General features: G+C 49.5%; 1 protein-coding gene across 1 annotated transcript in view; it reads left to right on the forward strand.

The window, feature by feature from the left end:
- Nucleotides 1-24,172, forward strand: part of LOC119972132 — a 660,627-nt gene that overhangs the window by 422,297 nt on the left and 214,158 nt on the right. Inside the window, exons 37-39 of the mRNA XM_038808465.1 lie at nt 1,727-1,911; nt 2,404-2,614; nt 19,421-19,575. Coding sequence (XP_038664393.1) covers nt 1,727-1,911; nt 2,404-2,614; nt 19,421-19,575 — 551 coding nt within the window. The remainder of the gene's footprint in view (nt 1-1,726; nt 1,912-2,403; nt 2,615-19,420; nt 19,576-24,172) is intronic.

A 24,172-nucleotide genomic window follows, 5' to 3' on the forward strand; every position in this document is an offset into this window, starting at 1 on the left:
CGCGCGCCTTCCATCTATTTCTCACTGAGTGGAACACACAACACAGTGCTGCTACCATATGTTCTGCCGGGATTCCTTTATGTAGAGATCCTTCATTGATGTTTCAGCATCATCCTGTCTGCTCCTTCTAACTGAATGGTAAACTCAGAGGAATGTTCTTAATTGGTTGGCTCTAGCAGAGATCGACTGGAAGGCTCGCTACACAGGAGGTCAGGTTTGCAACCCAGAAATGGACCATTGCTCCAGAGAGTAAGGCAGTCAGATTCTGCCCACAATATCCTTGCCAAGTAATGTGCATTTTAGCCATTCTCAACTAAGAAAGATGGTGAATTAACAAATGGGAATATTAAATTTACGTGAGGGATGCCAAATGCTCCTGTTTTAATTAACATACCCAACAGGAACAGGGGTATATGTATTTGGATGCTCACTTTGCACCTTTTTGGACTCCATTTAAGTCAATGGATTGTGGAATCGAGCAGCATGGAAATTAGGCATCTGGCCATAATATTCCCCATTCTTTACCCATTATATTAAAATCTGAGCTGTAGTAATGGTAGTAAGTCAGCAGTGTAATGGACTACCCTCCACTTGCCTGGATGGGTGCAATCCAACAATACTCAAGAAGTCTGTCCTAATCCAGGACAAAGGAGCCCATTTGATTGGTACCACAAACATTCACCCCCTCCATCACCGGTGAACAGTGGAAGCCGTGCATAACATCTACAAGATTTGGGCAGCACGGTAGCATTGCGGATAGCACAATCGCTTCACAGCTCCAGGGTCCCAGGTTCGATTCCGGCTTGGGTCACTGTCTGTGCGGAGTCTGCACATCCTCCCCGTGTGTGCGTGGGTTTCCTCCGGGTGCTCCGGTTTCCTCCCACAGTCCAAAGATGTGCAGGTTAGGTGGATTGGCCATGATAAATTGCCCTTAGTGTCCAAAATTGCCCTTAGTGTTGGGTGGGGTTACTGGGTTATGGGGATAGGGTGGAGGTGTTGACCTTGGGTAGGGTGCTCTTTCCAAGAGCTGGTGCAGACTCGATGGGCTGAATGGCCTCCTTCTGCACTGTAAATTCTATGTAAAGATGCACTATAGGAACTCACTAAGGCCCCCAAGACAGCATCTTCCAAACCGACGACCACCACCATCTAGACGGACAAGGCAGCAGACATCTGGGAACACCACCACCTGGAAGTTCCTCTCCAATTCATTCACCATCCTGACTTGGAAATATATCGCTTCCTTCACTGTCACTGGATAAAAAGCCTGGAACTCCCTTCCTTATAGCACTGTGGTTGTATGTACACTTCAGGGTCTGCAGCAATTCAGGAAGGCAGCTCACCACCACCTTCTGAAGGGCAACAAGGAATGGGCAATAAATGCTGGCCCAGCCAGTGATACCCACATCCCATAAATTAGTAAAAGAAAAGATTCCTGGGGATTTTTATTCCTCTATTTGATAACCTTAACAATGACAAGTCGATGTGAGCAAGCACTCACAAAAATTAGTCAAGGGAGGAAATTTTGACTGAAATTGAAAGAAACAATGGCTAGCCTGAAAATCTGAAATTAAAAATAAAATGATGTGAATTCACAGCTGAAAGCAATTAATGTTTTGGGACGAGCTCTTATTTGATTCTGGTTAAATCCGATGAACTTAAATTAATTTAAGCCATATGAAATTGTCAATGGAAAACTGGTAATTAAATTTGAATTTGCCTGTAGGTGAAAGACTTGCTGTCAGCCCCAAGGGTGGATTGCAGCATTCATCGGATATCTGGATCATAAACATCACAAGTTCAGATGTGAAAAGTAATTCTGGTCTGCTGCAGATATTAATTACTGTCTATGGGAAAGATGGTCAGAGGAAGTTCACAGTTGGTATTGCAGATGAAACAACACAAGTTAAGGTGAAATACACATTTTTCTCTCTTATATTTTCTTCCCATGTTTCTCTCCTGAAGCTGTTGACTACTAACTGGGATACAGTTGCCAGATTAGCCATTCATCAACAGCTGGCACAAGTTACTGTTATCCATGTGTGAACCTCAGTAATGAGTGTTGGCAGGCAATTCAGCCAGAAGAGCTATAACATTTCCGTGTCTCAATTGGTGCGGACTCACAAGCAGGGAGAACTCTATAACAATCAAGACCAAGAACATTGATTCTTCCCCTCCCTCATCCAGAGGCCGCCAATGACAAACTTAAAACCCTTACCACTACCCAAACTGAGATCAGCTAATTCAACATGGGCCAGATGCTGTGGCTCAACTACTGATGAAAAACCTGCTGAGCCAAAAGGAAAAGCCATTCCCTCTGTATCTAAATATTTATGTGTTCCTCTTGCTAATTCACGTTGATTTTCTTTAAAGGTTTGAATCAATTCTGCATTTACCTTGCAGGCTGAATTGGCAGGTGTGGGGTTAGTTTACAAGCTTCGTGTCACTCCCAAACCTGATGGCTTGCAGCAGCCATGGAAATTAGATTCCATCAATATGAAATGTGCTGCCACTAAGGAGGAGCTATGGTTCACATTTAATTGGTGGGTTAAGCCGACTGACATTCAAAGCAAGGAGCTCCCTGCGCTGAATCCTTTGGAAGATCCTCTTCCTGGTAAGAAAATGCCTATCTAACTTTCTGTGCTACTATATTATTAGCAGTTGATAGTCTTATTGCATTTTATTTTGTTAATTCTTTGTTATCCATTAGCAGCAGTTTATCATATATGTGCATATCATCTTCCACATCACTTTTTCTGCATATTTTGTAAAACCACTTACTGCTACGAACTGTACTTTTTTGTCTGGCAGTTGAACTAATTGTCTGTGACAAGTGCTGACTGTCAAATTTGAGACCCAAATGTTAACTTTTATTTAAGTTGCATATATGCAATGTAGCAGTCAAAATTCTGTCACTTTTCCCAAGTGTAACCTGTTCCCACCAATTGGATGACTTGCACAGAAACTAAGCTTCTATATTTTGGAGTCCAATAAACATTTTATACATTGTTCCTTGTTTGCGCAGCCTGCATGTATAATGCAAGGTATGAAAACCATCTTTCTTACTGGAACACACTTTGCTATTTTGTGTACTCCAGTACCTGCCTTGGATGCACCCCTCTGGTCACTTCACCTTTGGGGCATCCAGTCAATCACACAGCCCTTTTGATATAAAAGCTGAAAATACTGGAAATGATCAGCACGTCAGGCTGTGTCTGTCGAGAGTTTAACACAATTAACATTTCCGATCAATGCTCTTTTGTCATAACTGAAAGATGTTAGAGGTGGTACCGGTCTTACTCTCAGAGTAAGGGAACAGGGGAAAGGGAGACAGATGGAAGAAAAAGGGAAGAAAAGTGACGGGATAGAGGCAAATGGAGACAAATGGAGGTTGTTATGTGACAAGTAAAGAAGCAAACTCTTTTTTCAGCGTGAGTGTTTAATGTCACCAAATCTTCCCAGGGAAGGTTCCAAGTTCAGCAAGGATGACACATTTGGTGTGATTCTCTGGCCTTGTGCTCTCGCTCGAGCAAAGTGAGGGCAGTGAGGACGAAAACGTGAAGCACGCCAGGTGCAAAACAGTTTGCGACGCAACTGGCCAATTCCCGTAGGCAAAATCGGGATCCCGCCATGACGGTGAAGGAGACAAAGGATCAGTCAGCCACAAGTGACAGATCGCCATGTGGGGAGGAAGGGGGTGGGGGAAAAACATTGATTCAACAAAAGGGGTCGCAATGGAAGAGAAAATTCATGGTCTGAATTCAATGTTATGTCCAGAAGGCTGTCACACTTGGAAAATGAGGTTATGTTCCTCCAGTTTGTGTTGGCCTTCACTGGAACATTGCAGCATGCCAAAGGCATGAGAGCAAGATGGTGAGTTGAAATAACAAGTAACAGGAAGGTTAGTGTCATGCTTGCAGGGTGAGCAAAGGTATTCTGCAAAAGTGGTCACCTAGTCTGTGTTTAATCACCCCAATGCAGAGGAGATCACATTGCAGGATAAAATCCATCACTTATCTCCCACTGTTTAGATCCGAAGAAGAGTCCAACGGACTCAAAACATTAAGTCTGTTTCTCTCTCCATAGGTGTTGCCAGACTTGCTCAGCTTTTCCAACATTTTCTGTTTTTATTTCAGATTTCCAGCATCCGCAGTATTTTGCTCTCATTTTACTGTTCTGTATCTATTCCATTTAACACACAGCACAGTGTCCTCAGTTTGTGATGGTGTGGTTTCACAGCTTGAAATATTGATAATTTGGTAAAATTTGCACTAAACCAGCCATCGCAATCAGAAATATTTATGACATAGGCGATATGGGGACAGTGTGGGGGAAAAGGCATTGAAGTGGATGACCAACCATGGCCATATTAAATGGTGGAGCTGAATGATGTTGTCCTGCTCCTCTGTTCCTATGATAGGAATGATAGCAAAAAATGATGGAAAAATTGTAGTCATAGCAAAGAATATTGCTTTGTGGTTCATTTTTGAAAGAAAAATGAATAGCTTTACACAGCATTTGGTTATAGTTTATCTATTCTTCAGTTAACAATGCTTCGATCGGCAGTACAGTATTGTGTCTGAATTCCTGCGCTAAATGCACTACATCTTAATAAATATAACAGAATAACGGCAACTCAATTGCCTTGTGAAAATGATTAAAACAAGACATCAATAAATATTGTCATTGGAGAGTTGGGATTCAGGAAATGAAATGCTGCCTCTTGAGAAGTTATGTATGCCACGATAGGTTCCAAGTGGCCCTTCACTCTGACAATGAATCAAAAGATCCAAATTTAGCAGAAAGCCTGTGATTAATTGCAGAACAATTTTGAATCTGCATTATTTCCATACTCTTTCATGAAAATAAATTAATTCAGGTTTGCCCTCACTTTAGGTTCACTAATCAAACACTAATCAAAAGAAAAGGACCTTTAATTTAGCGCTGGCAATGAAGAGAATCAAGTTTTATAATGCTGTCCCGGGTGAAGTGACTTATTTATATGCAGTGAGACATATTGGCCTAGATCTTGACCACACAACTCCCACTTTTCATTGGCTACACACCCTCATGAGATTTAATAATGATCGCAGAGAGCACAAATTTTTCACCATCTGTCCGCAATATTACTTTAAGCAATTCCATTGGTTTCAAGGAAATCAAGTGGAATTATGAGAGGAACTAAAATGATGGGCGCGATTTAACTGGAAAATAAATCTATGTCCGGTTTCTCAGTGCGTTTAGCGGAGTGTTTCTCGGTAGTTGCAGCACCATGAAACATCCCATCCCACTGTTCAATTGTACTTTGCCGTTTTATGGCCTTGGGGAGTTTTTCTCTGCTGAAGCTGCGTTTGCATAATTTCCTGCTGGCGAGCCCAGCAGGAAAGGCTCCTCGCTGATCAGGGCGACATTTTGCTTGGCTGCCCCAATCTCCCCCCATCCATTTTTAATCTCCCTTCCTCTCCTCAACCTCCCCCTGGGAAAGCCCCTCACCCCCTCCCCCCCTCCACCTGATAAGGTCTCCCAGCACAATTCTTGGCAGTGCCAACCTGGAACCCGAGCACACTGGCACACTGGCAATGCTCTGTCAACCTGCTGCTGCCACCTAGGGCCCTAGCAGTATGAGACTCCATTAAATCTCGCAAGGCGTTTCGAGCGTCGAGATTCAACAGCTTCACCCCAACACCAAGTTAGGCGTGACAAGGCCATTAAATCGTGTCCGATATCTAGATTGGGGTCTTGCGCTTCGTACATGTATTTCTTGACATTCAATGGCATTACAATCGCTGAATCCCACTATCATTGAGCAGAAACCGAACTGGACTAGCCATATAAATACTGTAGGTACCAGGGCAGATCAAAGGCTAGGAATCCCACAGCAAGTAACTCATCTCCTGGCTCCCCAAAGCCTGTGCGCCACCTATGAGGCACACGTGAGGAGTGTAGTGGAATATTCTCCACTGGCCTGGATGAATGCAGCTCCCACAACACTCAAGAGGCTCAACACCATCCAGAACAAAGTAGCCCGCTTGATTTATACCCTTTCCACAAACCCTCCACCACCAAGGGACAATGTCAGCCGTGTGTACCACCTATAAGATGCACTGCAGGAGCTCACCTAGGTAGCTTAGACAGCACCTTCCAAACGCACAACCATTACTATCTATAAGGACAAGAGCAGCAGATACCTGGGAACACCACCACCTGGAGGTTCCCCTCCAAGTAACTCGCCACCCTGACTTAAAATAGAAATATAGAAAATAAGAGCGGGAGAAGGACTTATGGAAATTTCTCACTATTATATCGCTGCTCCTTCACTGTCGCTGGGTCAATAGCCTGGAATTCCTTCCCTCACAGCACTGTGGGTATACCTAACCTCAGGGACTGCAGCGGTTCAAGAAGGCTGCTCACCACCACCTGAAGGGCATTTAGGGATGGGCAATAAATGCTGGCCAGTGACACCCAAATCCCGTAATAGTTTTAAAAATTCATTGTGTGTCTGGAGTCACATGACCAGGTACGAATGGCAGATCTCCTTCCCTAAAGGACAATAGTGTACCAGATGGGTGTTTACAAACATCAACAATGGTTTTGTGGTCGTCATTAGACTTCTAATTCCAGATTTTTATTTAATTCAAATGTCACCATCTGCCTTGGTGGGAATTTGAACCCATGTCCCCAGAGTATTACCCTGGGTCTCTGAATTACTAGTCTACTGACAATAGCACTGTGCCACCATCTCCCATAAATTCATTTTTTTTTTAATTTCCAAGTGCAGGGGAGTAGCTATATTACTGACAAGGCTCATTTAACATTGTTGCCTCAAGTTATATCTAGGTAAGCCAACAATAATGCAATCGACATCCACACTTCTACACCCAAAACATAATGCCAGGCATGAACATCCAAATAATTTTTTTTTTCACCACAACAAACAAATATAACCCTGTCTGCAGCCTCGTGCCAGTTTAAAGAATTGACTGAAAATTGAATGAAGCAAAGAGAAAGTGGGTGTCCAGGGCACCCATTGGATTTTTCTCTGCTCATGGCCTGTTTTCACAGGCAAAGAAATGGGCAGTTGACAATTGAAAATTTCCCTAAAAATGACAACCCATATACGTTTCAGATTTCCCCCCAGAGGAAATAGAAAAGTGTCATAAATTTGAAACATCTTGATGCTTTAAGTTGAGGAAAATGTCAATAAGGCACAACAGATCATGGAAGTTCTTTTCTCATATAAATGTATGTGTTCCAGAGAATTGTCAAAAAAAAGGATGTCAGAGATATCCAGAATGGAGGGAGAAACAGACTAAGGAATAAATAATAAGGAAAGACTATTTATCGTTTCTCAGTTTTTTAGCATTAACAAGCTGCCAAACTTTTTGGGCGGCATTCTTCGGAAACTGGTGGGGCGGGCAACTCCAGCGCAAAGGAGTGGTGTGAACCACTCCGGCGTTGGGCCGCCCCGAAGGTGCGGAATCCTCCACACCTTCATGGGCCAGGCCAGCGCTGGAGTGGTTTGCACCGGCCGGCGCGGAAGGGGCTTTGCGCCACACCAACCGGTGCCGAAGGGCCTCCGCCTGCCGGCGCGAGTTGGCGCATGCGCGGGAGCACCAGCATGTGCTCGCGTCATCCTAGCGCATGCGCGGGGGGGGGGGGGGGGGGGTTCATCTCCGGGCCAGCCATCGCGGACCAGTACACCTGCCGGCAAGGAGGAATAGAGTGCCCCACGGCACAGGCCCGGCCGCGGATCGGTGGGCCCCGATCACGGTCCAGGCCACCGTGGGTGCGCCCCCCCCGGGCCCAGATCCCCCCCCCCCCCCCAAGGCTGCCCGCAGAGCCAGGTCCCACCGGCAAGTACCAGCTCTAATTTACGCCAGCAGGGTCTGCCTAAAACGGGCGGCCGCTCGACCTATCGCGGGCCGGGAAATCCGGGCGGCCCTGGAGCCCATAGCGTCGCGCCAGTCCTCGACATTCTCTGAGGCGGGTGGCGCGATTCACGTTAGTAGCCGGCGGCGGTGGGATTCACACCGACCCCCGGCGATTCTCCGAGCTGGCGTGGGGTCAGAGAATCCCACCCTTTATTTCTGCAATAATTAACTTTTTGTCATCAACCGCTAGCAAGCACGTACCAGCAAATTGTTTAAAATATTGTTTTATTTATTTGAGCATAACAATCAAGGAGACAAACTGAATTAAGAATGAATAGGATTCATTCATTTGAATCATGCACTCAAAATTTAAATTTTTCCTTGCATATCTATGAAGTAGAAATATCGAATATCAACCAGATGTTGGCCAGTTTGCCTTTTAGTGATGTACTTGGTTGTTTTCTATTGAGTGGGATTTCCCTTTCAGTTTTATCAGACTTCCCCTCTGCTCCATTTTATACTGGCTAATTGACGTGCCTTTATACTGAATAGTAGAAATTAAATAATTTCCATTTGTTTCTTAAAGCCGTGAAATATCTCTTGTGATGCACTGTTGATTGTAGATTATATAACAGCCAATATTTTTGAGTTCATACTGCTTGTGGTGACCGAGTAATTTAGGAATACATGAGCTCTCTGTATTGTGTTCGGCGAAATGTATGGATGGGTAATTATGGGGAGTGTATCTTCACGGCATCAATAGGAATGGGTCAGTGAACAAAGCTCTCTGTTGATTCTGAATACTGAGAAAATTTTACCCAAATTTGTTTCACTGCAACTATGTTTTCACATGCATTCTATAGTTCCAAGTGGCCGATTCTTAGGAAAAGAAACATGTATTGGTGCACATGTGGTTCTCCTGCATGTGTGTTCATTAGCAGTTTTATAAATTCAATAGAGAAATATTCAGAAGTATTCATGAGCAGAAATTGCAAGAAAGTTGGGAAAGTGTGAGGAAAAATAAGCAATAAAGTTGAAGAAATAATTTTTGAAGGTATTCGGAAGGTGGCGTGACTCAGGAACAGAATTTCAGCTTGGAAATGTGTAATAGCAGTGGGTCCGCCATCAATAGAGGGAGGGGAGATCAGACCGTGGAGGGTATAATCTGAAATGTAGGACAGATGGAAGTTGCAGATAAAGGGGAAACAAAGCATGGAAAGATTGGTAACGAAGATGATGATTTTGGAATATTTTTCATCGGGACAATATGATAGGTTAGCAGAACCCTGGGATAGGATCCAGAGGAGCGGAGATCAGAATTATGATGATTACATTAGAAAAAGCTTGTGAAGCCAGTGAAGAAGGCTTTGAAGAAGCTGAGGTTAATGGAGATGGAAGCAAGAATGAGAGCTTCAGCAGTGGTGGGAACAGAGGTAGTTGTGAAGATTATAGTGGGCCTTTGCGAACAACTGCAGTGGTACAACTACAATGCTGTTAAGGAAGGAATTTTAGAAAGTTGGCTCAATAACAATGAAGGAACGGTGATATATGTTGAGGTCAAATGGTGTGGGTGACTTGGAGGGGACCATTGAAGTTTTATTCCTCTACACATACTGTGTCTGTCTTTCGAGGTAGTAGAAGAAACAGGTCTGAGAGATGCTACCAAAGAAGCTTTTGCAAATTCTTGCAATGCACCTTCTTGATAATACACAATGGCAGGCACACTGATGTTTTTTTCATTCATGGGTGAATTCCTTTAGGTGAAGTTCTATCAGATCTCCTGCAACTGATAAGAAATTTAACTTTAGTCAAGGCAGTATAAATTGCAAGACAAACTGTGATCAGAAAACAAAATAGAGCTTTTGTTCACGGAGAAGGCAAGGTCCCAAAGAATAAAATGAGTGAAGCCGTTCAGTATGTAGGCTATAAGAGGGAAAACACACCAAAGAGACCCATGACAATGGGGAAAAGTGTGCCAACTTCCATCTTGAAATGCTCTTGGTGTGGTGGGAAAACCTGCATGAGCAAGAGGAAAGGCAGCCAAGGTAGCAGAGTGCCTTTGCAAAAAGTCTGCCAATCTAAATTGCTGACAATCTGAAAAAATAGTAAAAAATACGAAGGCCTGAACACATTCAAGAAGTGGAACAACAATAAAGAGATGAAATAACTTTCCATGGGAAGTAAATAAAATGAAAATAAATGCTGGAGTAATAAACGTGAAGTGGATAAATGTCACGCAGGGCGCGATTCTCCGGCCTTGTTGCGCTCTCGCTCAAGCGTAACGAGGCCGGTGAATAGCGGAAGAGGCCAAAAACGAGATCCTCGCTGGGCGGCAAACAGGTTGCGATGCTCCCCTAGGCGAAATCGGGATCTCGCCATAGCGTGGCGCGAAACCAATTCTCACCACTTAAGCCCCATTTCCATACAATCAATGAGAGCCACCCCATATCCAATGGCCTCCTGACATTCAGCGGCCTCCCCAGCAAGTGGTCACGCTGGGCACCGATTAGTACTCTTTTTGAAAAACGGGAACCTGGCGGAAGGGCTTCTGTGGGGAGCCGAGGAGGTGAGTAGCAACCTTTGCTCACAGGCAAATATCCCGGGGGTGCTGTGATTGCCACCCCAGCGTTTGGCGTGGGATGGGGGTCCCTCCGCATGGGTGGGCCGCCATTGGGGTCGGGAGTCGGGATGGAGATGCTAGGGGGCAACCGGGGGGGGCAATTGCTCGCAGTACCACCATACCAACCACTGGATCCCAACCCCATCCCATAATCCCCATCGACTGCCGAGGCCTCTGGCCGTGCGGCTGCAAACTGTCGCTAATGGGGAATTGGCAATCGTAGTTAAATGAGCACTTGACACATGCCCATGGGTGGGCGGGCCATGTAGCATATGGGAGTCATTGTCCAGCATCTCAATCACACCTTAATGCCTGAACACTGTGCTTGGAGGCAACACCACACACGCAGAAGCCAACATCTGAATATCCAGGGGATGGAACATAGCTCCGGGGACATGTCCACAGCTGGAGGCTGGGTGAGAGCCACGTGGAGGGGGGGATGTCTGGAGGTCTGGGCAAAGGGTCCAGGGGTCAGTCCGCATTGCGAAACAAAGTGATCGAGGCATCGTAATGGTTGTGCAAAATGGTGTTTAATGTGCTGTACAATACCCCATACCCTGATGGTGCCACCTCCCCCCCCCCCTCCCCCCCCGCCCCCCCCACCCTCTACCTACATTCCCCCCCTATCAGGTGTCCTCAGTGACCCTTAGCGTTCCTGGCCCTCCTAGCTCTACCACTACATCTTTGTATTTCCCCAGGATGCATATTAGAGGTGGAGGCAGCCAGCTGCTTACCTCCTCCCATGGCCTTCGATGCTCCTGGCAGGCAGGCTCTGGGGCCAGAGGGCCCCGCCGCACTTGTCAGCAGCACAGGCACAGCCATACCACACTGGCCCGTCTGCTGACTGTGAGACGCAGCCTCGTCCGAGGGCTGGAACTTGGGGAGCTGGAGGTCAATGTCGCCACTCCATGGGACGGGTGGGGCCTGGCACCCAGCGCCTCCTCCCAATCGGTGCTCATAGAGCCCGGGGGCTCACCTTGGGTAGGAGGGCAGCTGGTTCGAGCCCCGGCTGCCCCTGCATCATCTGGTTCTGTCAGCCCTGGTGGTTCCCCATATTCCGTGCCATAGTTTTGACGCCTTAGCGGTGCTCCTCAGTGACTGGGCCATGCTCTGCAGCACCTCAGCCATGCCCACCTGCGACTGGGACAAGCCCAGCCACACCTTAACCATTCCCATCTGAGAGCAGGACATGTCCCGCAGAACCTCATTAATGTTGGCCTGGTGCTGGGTGACATCCCCCAGCGAGTCGGACATTCTGCCGAGACCCTCAGCTATGGCCGACTATGCGATATCTTGGACATCTTCACTCATGGTGCTGACGTTGTGCACCAGGCTCTCCACTGTGGTCACTTCCCCAGCAGTATTAGCCTCACTGCCAGCACCATCTCCTGCGCCCATAGCCTCTGGGGCTCCTCCAAGCGGCTATGGATCTGCTGGAGTGATGCTGACATCTCCCTCTGAACGTCCCGGCCGCTCCCTATCATCTCCATGAGCTCCGGGTAACCCACTTCCAAACGTCAGCATCAGGCTGGGACTCAGCTGGATCCTGGGATCCAGCAGACCTTGGACTGCTGTCTCACCTGGGGCCTCCACCTGATTACATCAGCAGCAGTGTGGTTCTTACCAACCAGAAGCCTGACCACGAACATTTCCCACAAAGGTGCGTGTATATGCGTTGGTGGAGGGTGGGGATGACAGCTGTGCCGTGATCACAGTGACATCTTCCAAGCTCTCCTCCGAGGTGTTTTCCTCGGAGTCAGGAAAGGATGCCACCCAGGATGGGCAAGCTCTGTTAGCTGGAGGACCTGCAGGAGAATGGGCGTGTGGTCGGTGAGAAATATGGGTCAGTCAGTAAGGCAATCACTACTCATGTTTGACAGGTCCCCCGCGTGGAGCCTGATGGTTCCTCAACTCTGCGGCATCCGCCAGCCTCTGCGTGGGTGCCCAATCTGTCCTCGGCCACCCCAGTTACCTCCATGGGCCTGCTCCTCAAAGAAGGTGAGGATTCTTATCACCGGCACCCCTCCGCCAGTCTGGCCCTCTCCCGCCGATTGTGGGAGAGCTTTTCCTGAGGAGACACAGTGAGTACATCATTAGCCACATGCGCGGTTCAGTGGTGGGGCTGGAGGTATGAAGGCGGGATTTTGGGGGGAGGGGGAAGGAGGATTGGGGGTCACTTGGAGAGTTGCGGGGGTGGTGGATCCTCCCTTTGGGCGACTTTGGTGTTTACTCACTCGAGCTGCACGATGTAGGTCATTGACCTTCTTCCTGCACTGCTGGCCAGTCCCCTTGGCCAGCGTCGTACTGTTGGAACCAATGACTGCCGTCATCCCAGGCAGCACGGGCTGCCTTGTGGCTCTCCCTCTGAGACCCCGGTGGAACAGGACATCCCTCTTGGTCTCCACCACGTCCAGGAGCCTCTCCAGGTCAGCGTCCCCGAATCTTGGCGTTTGTCTCCTCGGCGCCATTGTTGCGAACTGGCTGGGGTTGACTGAGCAAGTGCAGTTTAAGTGTTGCTGAACCTTGTTAGAGGCGGGCTGGCGAGCGACATACCAGCGAATCAACGTTATTTGAAGCGAGAAGCCCGTGAGGCCTCATTAAATGGATCAATTAAAGTTGAATTGCGTTGCCGGTTTCGCTTCAAGTGCAGGGAAGCGCGCGGCAATTTCCGTTCGCTACCACACTTGGGAATCTTTCCAGAGAATCACACCCATAGAATTTAAATTAGACACAGGCAGGAATTTCTGACTGATCTGACAAAGTGGAATGGTTTAAGTACATTACACTATAACCATCATCTCTCAAGTTACAGGGCCCAAATGGGACTACACTATAAGCCATTGGCCAACACTTGGCAAAATTGAAGTACAAAAATAGTGAAATCATTGAACATCCATATGTCACCGACAATCATAAATCTTCTTTGCTCAGAAGATATGCATATTTTAAATTCAAGCTAATCGTTAAACTTGCTGAAGTTGCTGATGAGTATTCCGGATATCCGTTCAGAAATGAATTTCCAAGGTAATTTACAAGCACTTCTTCAAATTTGAAAGAGATTCTGAAAATGCTGCCCAGAATCCAATGGTTCAAATGAAGATTAATGAGACAATACTCCATAACAGGGTACATTCAATGGAAGTACTGGACAATAGGAGGATACTAGTTGAAGGAGCAAATCTACAGGATTTACATTTTGTTGAGGAGGTGAAAACGTCCACATCGATCATTATTCGACACCAACGGCTACTGCAAAGAAGCTGCAAGATATAAAACAAGCACGACAACAAGATGACGAACGTGCCCAATTAACAAAATACTGCGTGGGATTTTCCAGCCTTTTCTGTTGCCAAATCTTCCGGTCCCACCTGCGGCAACCCCTTACTGTTGGCTCCCCAGGAAACCCTGTTGACAGCGGTGGGATTGGAAGATCCAACCGAGAGCGAATTGCGGGCCACCTCCACTCCTGCAGAAAACGTTACAAGGGGTGGGTGGAAAATTTAGTCCACTGTCTCGATGGATGGATGGCGAGGCTATATGCCTAACAATCCATTACTACAGCAGTACTTCTGTTAGAGAAAGCAGCTCACAATCATTGATGATTTCCGATTTGTAATGACAGATTAGTCATTCCGAAAAAACTTTGCGTTGATATTATTCAAGGGCTTCATCAAGGGCACTTAGGGAAAGCAAAATATCGAGCATGAGCAGTCTGGTGGCCAGTCATTACTTACTCACTGGAAGAAATAATTTCTCACTGTCATGTGTGTGTCCAGGGAACAGCCAAGAGCAAAAAGAACCACTATCGCCTTCTACTATTCCATCAAAGCTGTGGGGGCACCCGGAAATAGAATTATTTGATACTGAAGGAAAGGCACAGGATTCTGCCTTGGCTGACTCCAAAATTGGCAAAGGCGATTGGGCGGAGAATCTGTCGTGAAGCCAAAATCATGGTAGGTACAAGGCGCCAGCCAGAATGCCATGCTCCGGTGCTTCAACAACAGCGTTTGTATTCTCCGGGGCCTCCGCGATGTTCTGCCTCCACCGGTGGGGGCCGGTGGGGTGGGGAGGCGGGGGAAGTGGGGAGGGGTGGGGAGGGATGTGGATGAGGCATTGGAGCACTGAGTGCTGGCTGAACTGGGGTCTCTAATCCATACCCACCCCAATGTCTGCCCATCTCCCCCCTCCCCCAGCGCCCTCTCTACAGCCAACCCAGCCCAACCCTCACACCTTTCTGACAGAGCAGTGAAGTAGGTTGAAACGTGGTGAACATTTGTTTATTGTGCAACTGTGAACATATAACAGGTTTGTGCCTTCACCCCTATCGCTATCCCATGTATCAACTTAACTGGTCTCAACCTTTTTGGCTTTCTGGCCTCTCAAGCTACAGCTAGGTGGATCCCCAGGCGGGTACATCAGGAGTGGAGAGGCCTGCTGCGATTCCCGCTCTGTGACCTGAATCCCCTTTGGCGGCCGTCCTGAGGCGAACGGGCCTGGATGGACCCGGCTGCTGCTTGGGTCTGCCAGGTGACGTGGTGCTGCCCTTTATGTCTGTTGCCTGTCAGATGCACCTGGGACAGGAGGGGGGAGACAAGGCGCTGTGGTGTTCAGGCACCTCCCCTGCAGGAGTCACCAGGACGTGTCCCATCACCTCCTCCCTCTGCGTGCCTGATAGCCCCTCGGCTACTCCATGGGATGGGATGCGAGCAGAGCTCCCCCTGAGGCTCCCCCGCTATCTGACACTGCCAGTCCTGGAGGCCTGCTCCCATCTCGACCAGAGTCTCAACGCACATGGCCATGGAGCACAGGGAGTGGACCATCTCCGTCTGGGACTGCAACACATCATGCTGTGACCTGTGACACCACCTTCTGGGTCTCTGCCACATCAACCAGTGACTGCATCACCTCCAGCTGGGTCTGTGCCACATCAGCCAATGCTCGGACAATGCGGCCGACACCATCAGCCACGGCCCGCTGTGATTGGGTCACACTCTACAGCGCTCCCCAATGTCCAAGTGGCCCAGGTATATGGCTGTCTGTGACAGAGCCCTGTCCTGGGCCTCGGCCACCACCTGCCCAGGCCTTGAATATCTAGACCCATGGCCAAAACCTTGTGGTCAGGGCGGGTGCGGGGTAACCAGAGGGGCCTGCCTCATTACTGGAAATCCTGTAAGGCACAAGATACCCAGCATGATTCAATCACGGGTTGGGGTGGTTGGGGGGGGGGGGTGGAGAGGTGTCTTGGGTGATGGTGGCGGGGTGGTTGTGTTGGAGGGGGGTGTGTGGGGAGGTGGTGGGGTGGGAGGGTGTTGGGGTGGTGGTGAGGGTGGAGAGGGTGTTGGGGTGGGAGTGGTGACACATGTGCCATGGGGCACCACAATTCAGCAGGGTCTCACTTGCTCGCCTGATGCCGACCTCCGCCTTGGTGATTGCCCTCTTTCCAGTCCACCGACCAGATCCCATACCTGCTGCTCTGCTGCGGTGAGGGGTCTGGCGGTCCCCCTCTGGTCTATCCCCTCTCCCCGCGGTTGTGTGCCACATTCTCGTGGGGGTGTGTGGGGGGGGGGGGGGGGGGTAGGCAGAAATCACAGTTGAAGGCAGTTAGGCAGTATACGAATGTAACATAGGAGTGGGTAGCTGGAGGCCATCGTGGCCAGGCACCCAGCTATGGCAGCCGGTATTGGTGCTGTCAGGTGGTGTAGGGTGGAGGGTCGATCGCCCTCCGGGTGCGGGAGGGGGGGAAAAGGGTTCACGGGTGTATGAGACGGGGGTTGGTGCCAGGCGCATAGTGCTGCCTACTTAACCTGGCCGCCCTGAGGAGGTCATGCAGTTTCTTCCTGTTCTGGCCGTGTTTCCCATGGCGCTGACAACCTCTGTCACCTGCGCCCTGGTCCGTTGCACGGTGGCGAATGGCAACCTCCTTCCCACCCCGGGGTACAGGGTGGCCTACCTCCCTTCCACAGCATCCAGCAGGGTCTCGAGTTCAGCGCCAGTGAACTGGGGCGCGGCTCTTCTTGCTGCCATTTTGTAAGCAGGGTTGAGTGGGTGTGGGGAGTGGAATGCTTATATGCGGCTGCAGCTTGTCAGCCTCTCGAGTGTCAATGCCGACCACGGTGAATTGGACACCGTTTTTCATTGGAATCGATCGTGTTCCATGTGATGCCAGTGCTAGCCCAATAATGGTTCTTGAAAATTGCTCTGGAAATGACACCAATTTTTCTGTCATAGAAGTCCACCGATTTAGTCCCGGCGTCAACACTTAGTCGCTGAAACAGAGAAACGCGCCCAAGGTACTCCTTATTTTAGCTGATTACTATTCAAGGTAGATTGAATTGAACAGACTGCACAGCATCACTGCGAAAGCAGTCATTCAATCACTGAAGAAAATTTATGCAACACATGGCATTCCAGACATTGTGGTGTGAGACAATGTTCTGCGATTTGCTAATGAATTATTCCAAAATTTTGCAAAAGAGTATGGATTAATTCACACAAGCTCAATTCGCTATCCTCAGGCTAACAGAGAAGCTAAGGTGTACAAACCATCAAAGACTTGATGAATAAGAATGAAGATCTTAGTTCTAGTTCTTCTGAGTTACAAATTGTTTTACCATTACAAAATTGTTCCTCACCATCAAAGTTGTTAATGAAAAGGAGAGTGAGAACACAACTCCCAGTTCTGCACCAGAAACTAAAACCTAATATTACCGTGAATGACCACAAGTGGGTTAAACAGCATGAGAAAGAACTGACAAACAAAAAGCTTTGTAATTTTAACTTTAGGCACTGAACTCAAGGCTTATCGGTGCTGAAGGCTGGGGACAGAGTATGAATACAGGACTGAAAGAAAGTAGGCATAATAATCATAAGAGCTCCACAATCGAGATCATATCGAATTAAGATGGACCAGGGAACTGTAAAGACAAACCGCAGTGGCTTAATATACTTTGAAAAAAAGCCAGTCAAAATTTGGCTTCCTACTCAGATCCTGATGAAGATAAAGAAGAAGTAATAAGACAGAGTTCGATAGCCACCCAGAAGGACATTCATACCAACACAACGTTAGAATACAGAATGTCCTCAATCTCAGAAAGAGATCAGATCAAGATCAGGAAGATTTGTCGAGGGATGTCAGAGACTAACCCTGTCTGAGACCTTAGGGGGAGATGTTGGAGGATGTTGGATCTATATGATTGAGATAAGGACTTGGGAAGAGATGTATCAGAAGCACATGATGCTGAGGGCAGCACGGTAGCACAAGTGGGTAGCACAAGTGGATAGCACTGTGGCTTCACAGCGCCAGGGGCCCAGGTTCAATTTTCCGCTGGGTCACTGTGCGGAGTCTGCACGTTCTCCCTGTGTCTGTGTGGGTTTCCTGCGGGTGCTCACGTTTCCTCCCACAGTCCAAAGACATGCAGGTTAGTGGATTGGCTATGCTAAATTGCCCTTAGTGACCAAAAAGGTTGGATGGGGTTATTGGTTTAAGGGGATAGGGTGGAAGTGAGAGCTAAAGTGGGTTGTTGCAGACTCGATGGGCCGAATGGCCTCCTTCTGCACTATATGTTCTATGTTCTATGATGTAATGGTGATGTAATGTCACATGATTGAGAAACAGAGATCAGGGGTGAAATTCTCCGACCCCACGCAGGGTCGGAGAATCGCCCAGGGCTGCCGAAAATCCCGCCCCCGCCGTGGCAGAAATTCTCCGCAACCCGGGAATTGGCAGGGGCGGGAATTGCGCCACGTCGAGCGGTGAGCCCCCTGCGGCGATTCTCCGGCCGGCGATGGGCCGACGTCCCGCCGCTGGGAGGCCTCTCCGGCCGCCGACACATTTGAACCACCTCTGGTGGCGGCGGGATCGGCGGCGCGAGCAGGCCCCCGGGGTCCTGGGGGGGGGCATGGGGCAATCGGACCCCGGGGGGTGCCCCCACGGTGGCCATGCCCGCGATCGGGGCCCACCGATCGGCGGGCAGGCCAGTGCCGTGGGGGCACTCTTTCTCTTCCGCCGCCGCCACGGCGTACACCATGGCAGAGGCGGAAGAGAATCCCCCAGCGCGCATGTGCCAGTGGTGACGTCACCACCGGCACATGCGCGAACCGGCGAAGGCCTTTCGGCCAGCCCCGGCGCCGGGCGTCAAAGGCCGCTGGTGACGGTTTTGCCGCCAGTCGGCGTGGTGCCAACCGCTCTGGCGCGGTCCTAGCCCCCAAAGGTGCGGAGAATTCCACACCTTTGGGGAGGCCCGACGCCGGAGTGGTTGGCGCCACTCCGCTACGCCGGGACCCCCGCCCCGCCAGGTAGGGGAGAATCCCGGCCCTGATCAGAAGGGAGAAGATCAGATCAGTCATGATCTCATTGAATGGCAGAGCAGATTCGATGGGCCGAATAGTCTACTTCTGCTCCTATCTGAGTAGAAAGCCAAATTTCTACTGGCTTTCTTTCAAAGTATATTTAGCCGCTGTGGTTTGTCTTATAGGGAGGAAGCAGGAGTTCCAATATGATTGGTCTCAATATATATATTGTAGCTGTGAATTAAGACTAATGATTTTAACAAACTACAATCTCAAACAGCATATAATGGGAAAATGTTATAGTAGAGGCTCGGTGCAGATTTGATGGGCCGAATGGCCTCTTTCTGTACTGCTTGGATTCCATTAAAAAAAATCAAGCCCCAAAGAACCCCATTAGATCCCAACCACCCTCCGATGAAACACCACCCTGCATACATAATGATTAGCAAACCAGCAGAATGGATACAAAAGTAAAATTCAGGGGAAATCTTTCTACATATCTCATGGTTCTAGAAAAATCTGTATTTTAAATCCGCATTATGAATGCTTTATAACTTAATTATTAGCACTGTTTCATGTTCAATATTCTTACCTTATACATTTTATAAGCTATCTAACTGCATTCTTTCTTATAATTTAGAAGTGGAATACAGTGTTCACATATATACTGGAGATGAAGCTAATACAAGTGCTGTTGGAACAGTTTTCATTAACGTCCATGGAGACAAAGGGGACTCTGGAAAACAATTGCTGACGGAAGGAAATTCAAAACTACTTACTTTTGTTGGAGGGAAGGTAAGTTTGGGTAGATAAAGCATTTAGCGTTCTGGTTACGATGGTAATAATTACCATATTTCTATTATTTTCCAAGTCGTACGATTTCTGCTAATCCAGCCAGTTTCATCAACAAGCCAACAACAACGCAGTTTTATTTCACTTCCGATTTTACTCTAAAAATTGCATGAGCATAAATAGATGCAACAGATTGAAGTGAGTTAATAAGTAGATTTTATATGTGCAGAACCACAGATGGATCATGCATGTACCACAGATTTAGACTCCCACTTTATAATTCTTACAAGCACTGCAGTCTGAGCTTACTCTTCCTTCTGGCATGGTTTCTGTCACATTAATAAACATGATAACGTATTGAAATGTTCAATGTTTTTATCCATATCCCTTTGATGGAACCTCTCTGCATGTATTATTGAACAACTTCAACTATTCTAATTAGCACACCACAGCCATTAAAGGATTAAAGAGTTGCTCAAGTAGATATGTAAAGTAAACTTCTGATTCCCATAATTATGAGAAAGAATATTTAACAGAAGCATGCTGAAAATTTGTGACTGAACTCCAGGGGTGGATTCTCTGCTGTCCACCGCCGGTAGTGGGTCTGCTGATCAGGCGGAGAATTGAGCCAATCCCTTTTCGATGCTCTGGTCCCCCACCACCAGCGGTGGCTACACGACCTGCGCTGACAGCACCATGAAAACCGCAATTTGCATCGATTTTAATGGGTGCAATCTAACAGCCGCGTCACACCAGGTGTGAATCCGCTCGAGTCGCTTAGATCGCAGAAGAGGCCGGAATTGGAAACCATGCCGAGCGTCAATCAGTTTACGTTCTAACCAACCCATTCCCGTTAGTGAGATCCAGATCGTGCCGCAATGTGGCAAGAAACCAATCACCAATGAAGGTCAATGTCCACTCATAAATGGGAAGGACCCCCTCTGGTGGTCTAACTGGCTCCCCAATGAGCGGTCATACAGGTGCTCTTTAGCACACCCATTTAATAACATGAAGCTGGCTGCTGTAGCAATCAGAAGAGGTGAGTAACCATCTTTGAAAATGGCCAATCAGCCCAGGAGCACTGGGGTGGCTGCTGCCCCAGTACTTGGAGCGGATACAGGAACCAGGAGGTCGGGAGGGTGGGGGGGGGGGGGGGGGGTTGTGATGTGACCATCAATTCACTCGAGACACAACAGGAAGTAAACTGTGGCTTTAATAGACTTACAACTGAGCGTGCCTGCGACCAGAAGAACTGAGGGCAGACTCACAAGGCTGCAGCACATTATACTTCTGGTAGTGGGAGGGGCCATGGGCGGAGCCGAGGGTGGAGCCCTGTACAAGCTCCTCATCTCCCCCTGTAGGCAGAGCCGCGCAACGGCTCACAGACAGAGCCCACAAGGACACAATGCTATACAGTGTGAACACAATACTATACAGTGTGATTTACATGATGTACATTCACCACATTCACCCCCTGTAAAAGAAATTAAGTCCGGCAGGGGTGACGGGTCTACAGGTTGAGCCGGTCCGGTGGCCGAGTCGTCCTTTGGGATCGGTGGAGCACTGGGGTTGCAGCCTCTTCAGGTGGCTGAGTGGTGACGGGCGGTGTGGATCTGCGGGTGGCCTCCGGGGGTGGTTCGGTCCGAGGTTCGTTCCTGACCGGTGCGACGGACGAAGGGGGGTGCAGGAAACCTGTAGGCGTGGGGGCACAGGGCGTGGGGGGTCGGGTGAGGTGTAGTGTGAGGGGTACCTCGGCATTGGTGGTGGTTGTGGTGGATCATGCAGACGCCAGGTCCCGGAGGGAAACGGTGTCCTGACAGCCGTCGGGGTGTTCTATAAAGGCGCAGTGTGGGTTCGAGTGTAGCAGGAGTACCCTTTCTACTAGCGGGTCCGTTTTATGTGTCCGGACGTGCTTCCGGAGGAGAACCCGGGCCCGGTGTCCTCAACCAAGATGGGAGTGAAGCCCCCGTGGTAGTGCCCCTAGGGAAAACAAATAATCGCTCGTGAAGGGTCTGGTTAGTGACAGTGCACAGGAGGGACCTAATTGCATGGAGCGCGTCGGGGAGGACCTCCTGCCAGTGGGAGGTCGGGAGATTCCTGGACCGTAGGGTCAGTAGGACGGTCTTCCAGACCGCCGCATTCTCCCTCTCCACCTGCCCATTCCCCCTGGGGTTATAGCTGGTGGTCCTGCTCGAGGCGATGCCCTTGTAAGCAGGTACTGACACAGCTCGTCACTCATAAAGGACGAACCCCTGTCGCTGTGGACATAGCTGGGGAAGCCAAACAGGGTGAAGACACTGTGCAGGGCTCTGATGACTGTGTGGGAGGTTATATCAGGGCATGGGATAGCAAAAGGGAAGCAGGAGAATTTGTCTATGACGTTGAGGAAGTACTCATTTCAATTGGTCGAGGGGAGTTCAGGCGTTCAAAGGGCCAGGAAGCTTTTACCAGGTGGGCCTTGTCTTGTCTATAGAAGTGCGGTTTGCACTCCGCACGGATCGGGCAATCCCTGGTGATAGCTTTTACCTCCTCAGTGGAGAAAGGCAGATTACGGGCTTTGACGTAGTGGGCGAGCCAGATGGCAGAGGTCGTTTTGGATAACCTTTAATCGGTCGTCTTGCGTGCTGGCACATGTGCCACGGACAGGGCATCTGGGGGCTCATTGAGCTTACCCGGCCGATATATGATGTCATAATTATCTGTGGAGAGTTCGATCCTCCACCTCAAGATTTTATCGTTTTTTATTTTGCCCCTTTGCGAGTTGTCGAACATGAAGGCAACCGATCTCTGGTCGGTGATGAGGGTGAACCTCCTACCTGCGAGGTAGTGCCTCCAGTGCCGTACGGCTTCCACAATGGCCTGAGCTTCTTTTTTGACTGAGGAGTGTCAAAGTTCTGAAGCGGAGAGGGTTCGGGAGAAGAAAGCTACTGGTCTCCCTGCCTGATTCAGAGTGGCGGCGAGAGCGACCTCTGAGGCGTCCCTCTCTACCTGAAAGGGGACGGATTCATCCACCGCTCGCATAGCGGCTTTGGCGATGTCCTCCTTGATGCAGTTGAAGGCCTGGCGGGCCTCTGCTGACATTGGGAAGAGTGTGGTCTTAAATAGTGGGTGGGCTTTGTCCGGATACTGGGGGACCCACCGGGCGTAATAGGAGAAGAATTCCAGGCCCCTCATGAGGGCCCTGGGGCAATGAGGGAGAGGGAGTTGTAAGAGGGGGCGCATACGGTCCGGGTAGGGGCCCAGGACTCCGTTTTCCACGACATAGCCGAGGATGGCTAGTATGGTAGTGCGGAAAACGCATTTTTCCTTATTGTAGGTGAGATTGAGTTTCTGGGCGGTTTGGAGAAATCGGTGGAGGTTGGCATCGTGGTCCTGCTGGTCATGGCCGCAGATAGTGACGTTATCCAGGTACGGAAACGTGGCCCGCAGCCCGTACTCGTCCACCATTCGTTCCATTGCTCGTTGGAACACCGAGACCCCATTTGTGATGCCAAAGGGAACCCGGAGGAAATGGAAGAGGCGGCCGTCTGCCTGGAACGCCGTGTAGTGGCGGTCCTCTGGGTGGATTGGGAGTTGGTGGTATGCAGACTTCAGATCCACCGTGGAGAATATGCGGTACTGAGCGATCTGGGTGACCATGCCTGCAATTCTGGGGAGGGTGTACGCATCGAGGTGCGTGAACCGGTTAATGGTTTGGCTGTAATCAACCACCATCCGGAACTTTTCCCCGGTCTTGACGACCACCACCTGAGCTCTCCAGGGGCTATTACTGGCCTCTATGACTCCCTCACGCAGGAGCCGCTGGACTTCGGCTCTAACGAATACTCTGTCCTGCAGGCTGTACCGCCTGCTGCGAGTGGCTACTGGTTTACAGTTAGCCGTTAGGTTAGCGAAGAGTGGAGGGGGGTTGATTTTTAGAGTCGCTAAGCTGCATATAGTGAGAGGAGGTAGGGGTCCGCGGAAGCTGAGTGTGAGGCTCCTGAGATTACACTGAAAGTCGAGCCCGAGTAAGAGTGGGGCGCAGAGGTTGGGGAGTACGTACACATGGAAATTAGAGTAGCCGGCGCCCTGTATCGTTAGGGTTGCAACGGTGCGCCCTTGTAGTTGGACCGAGTGCGAGCCCGAGGCGAGGGAGATAGTTTGCCGTGCAGGGAAGATAGGGAGCGAACAGAGTCTTACCAGGTCAGGATGTACGAAGCTCTCGGTGCTCCCGGAGTCGAAGAGGCACGGTGTCTTGTATCCGTTGACTTGAACGAACATCACCGAGCTCCTGAGGTGCTTCGGACCCGACTGGTCCAAAGTGACAGCGTTGAGCTGCAGGTAGTCGGCGGCTCGATCAGCAGTGCTGGCGTGGCCCCGTGATGACTGTCCGCGGAGGTCGTAGTCGTCGAGGTGAACTTCGGGTGATGGCCAAGATGGCGGCCCCCGTTGATCACACGTGGCGGCCGATGATGAAGATGGCTTCCAAGATGGCCGTCCCCGTGGATCGCACATGGCGGGCGGCGAGGAAGATGGCACCCAAGATGGCGGTCCCCATGACTCGCACATGGCCGGCCGCGTGGGAGAGGAGTGCCAGGATGGCGGCCCCCATGAGTCGCAC

This window comes from Scyliorhinus canicula, chromosome 10 (genome assembly GCF_902713615.1).
Source record: "Scyliorhinus canicula chromosome 10, sScyCan1.1, whole genome shotgun sequence".
NCBI lineage: Eukaryota > Metazoa > Chordata > Chondrichthyes > Carcharhiniformes > Scyliorhinidae > Scyliorhinus > Scyliorhinus canicula.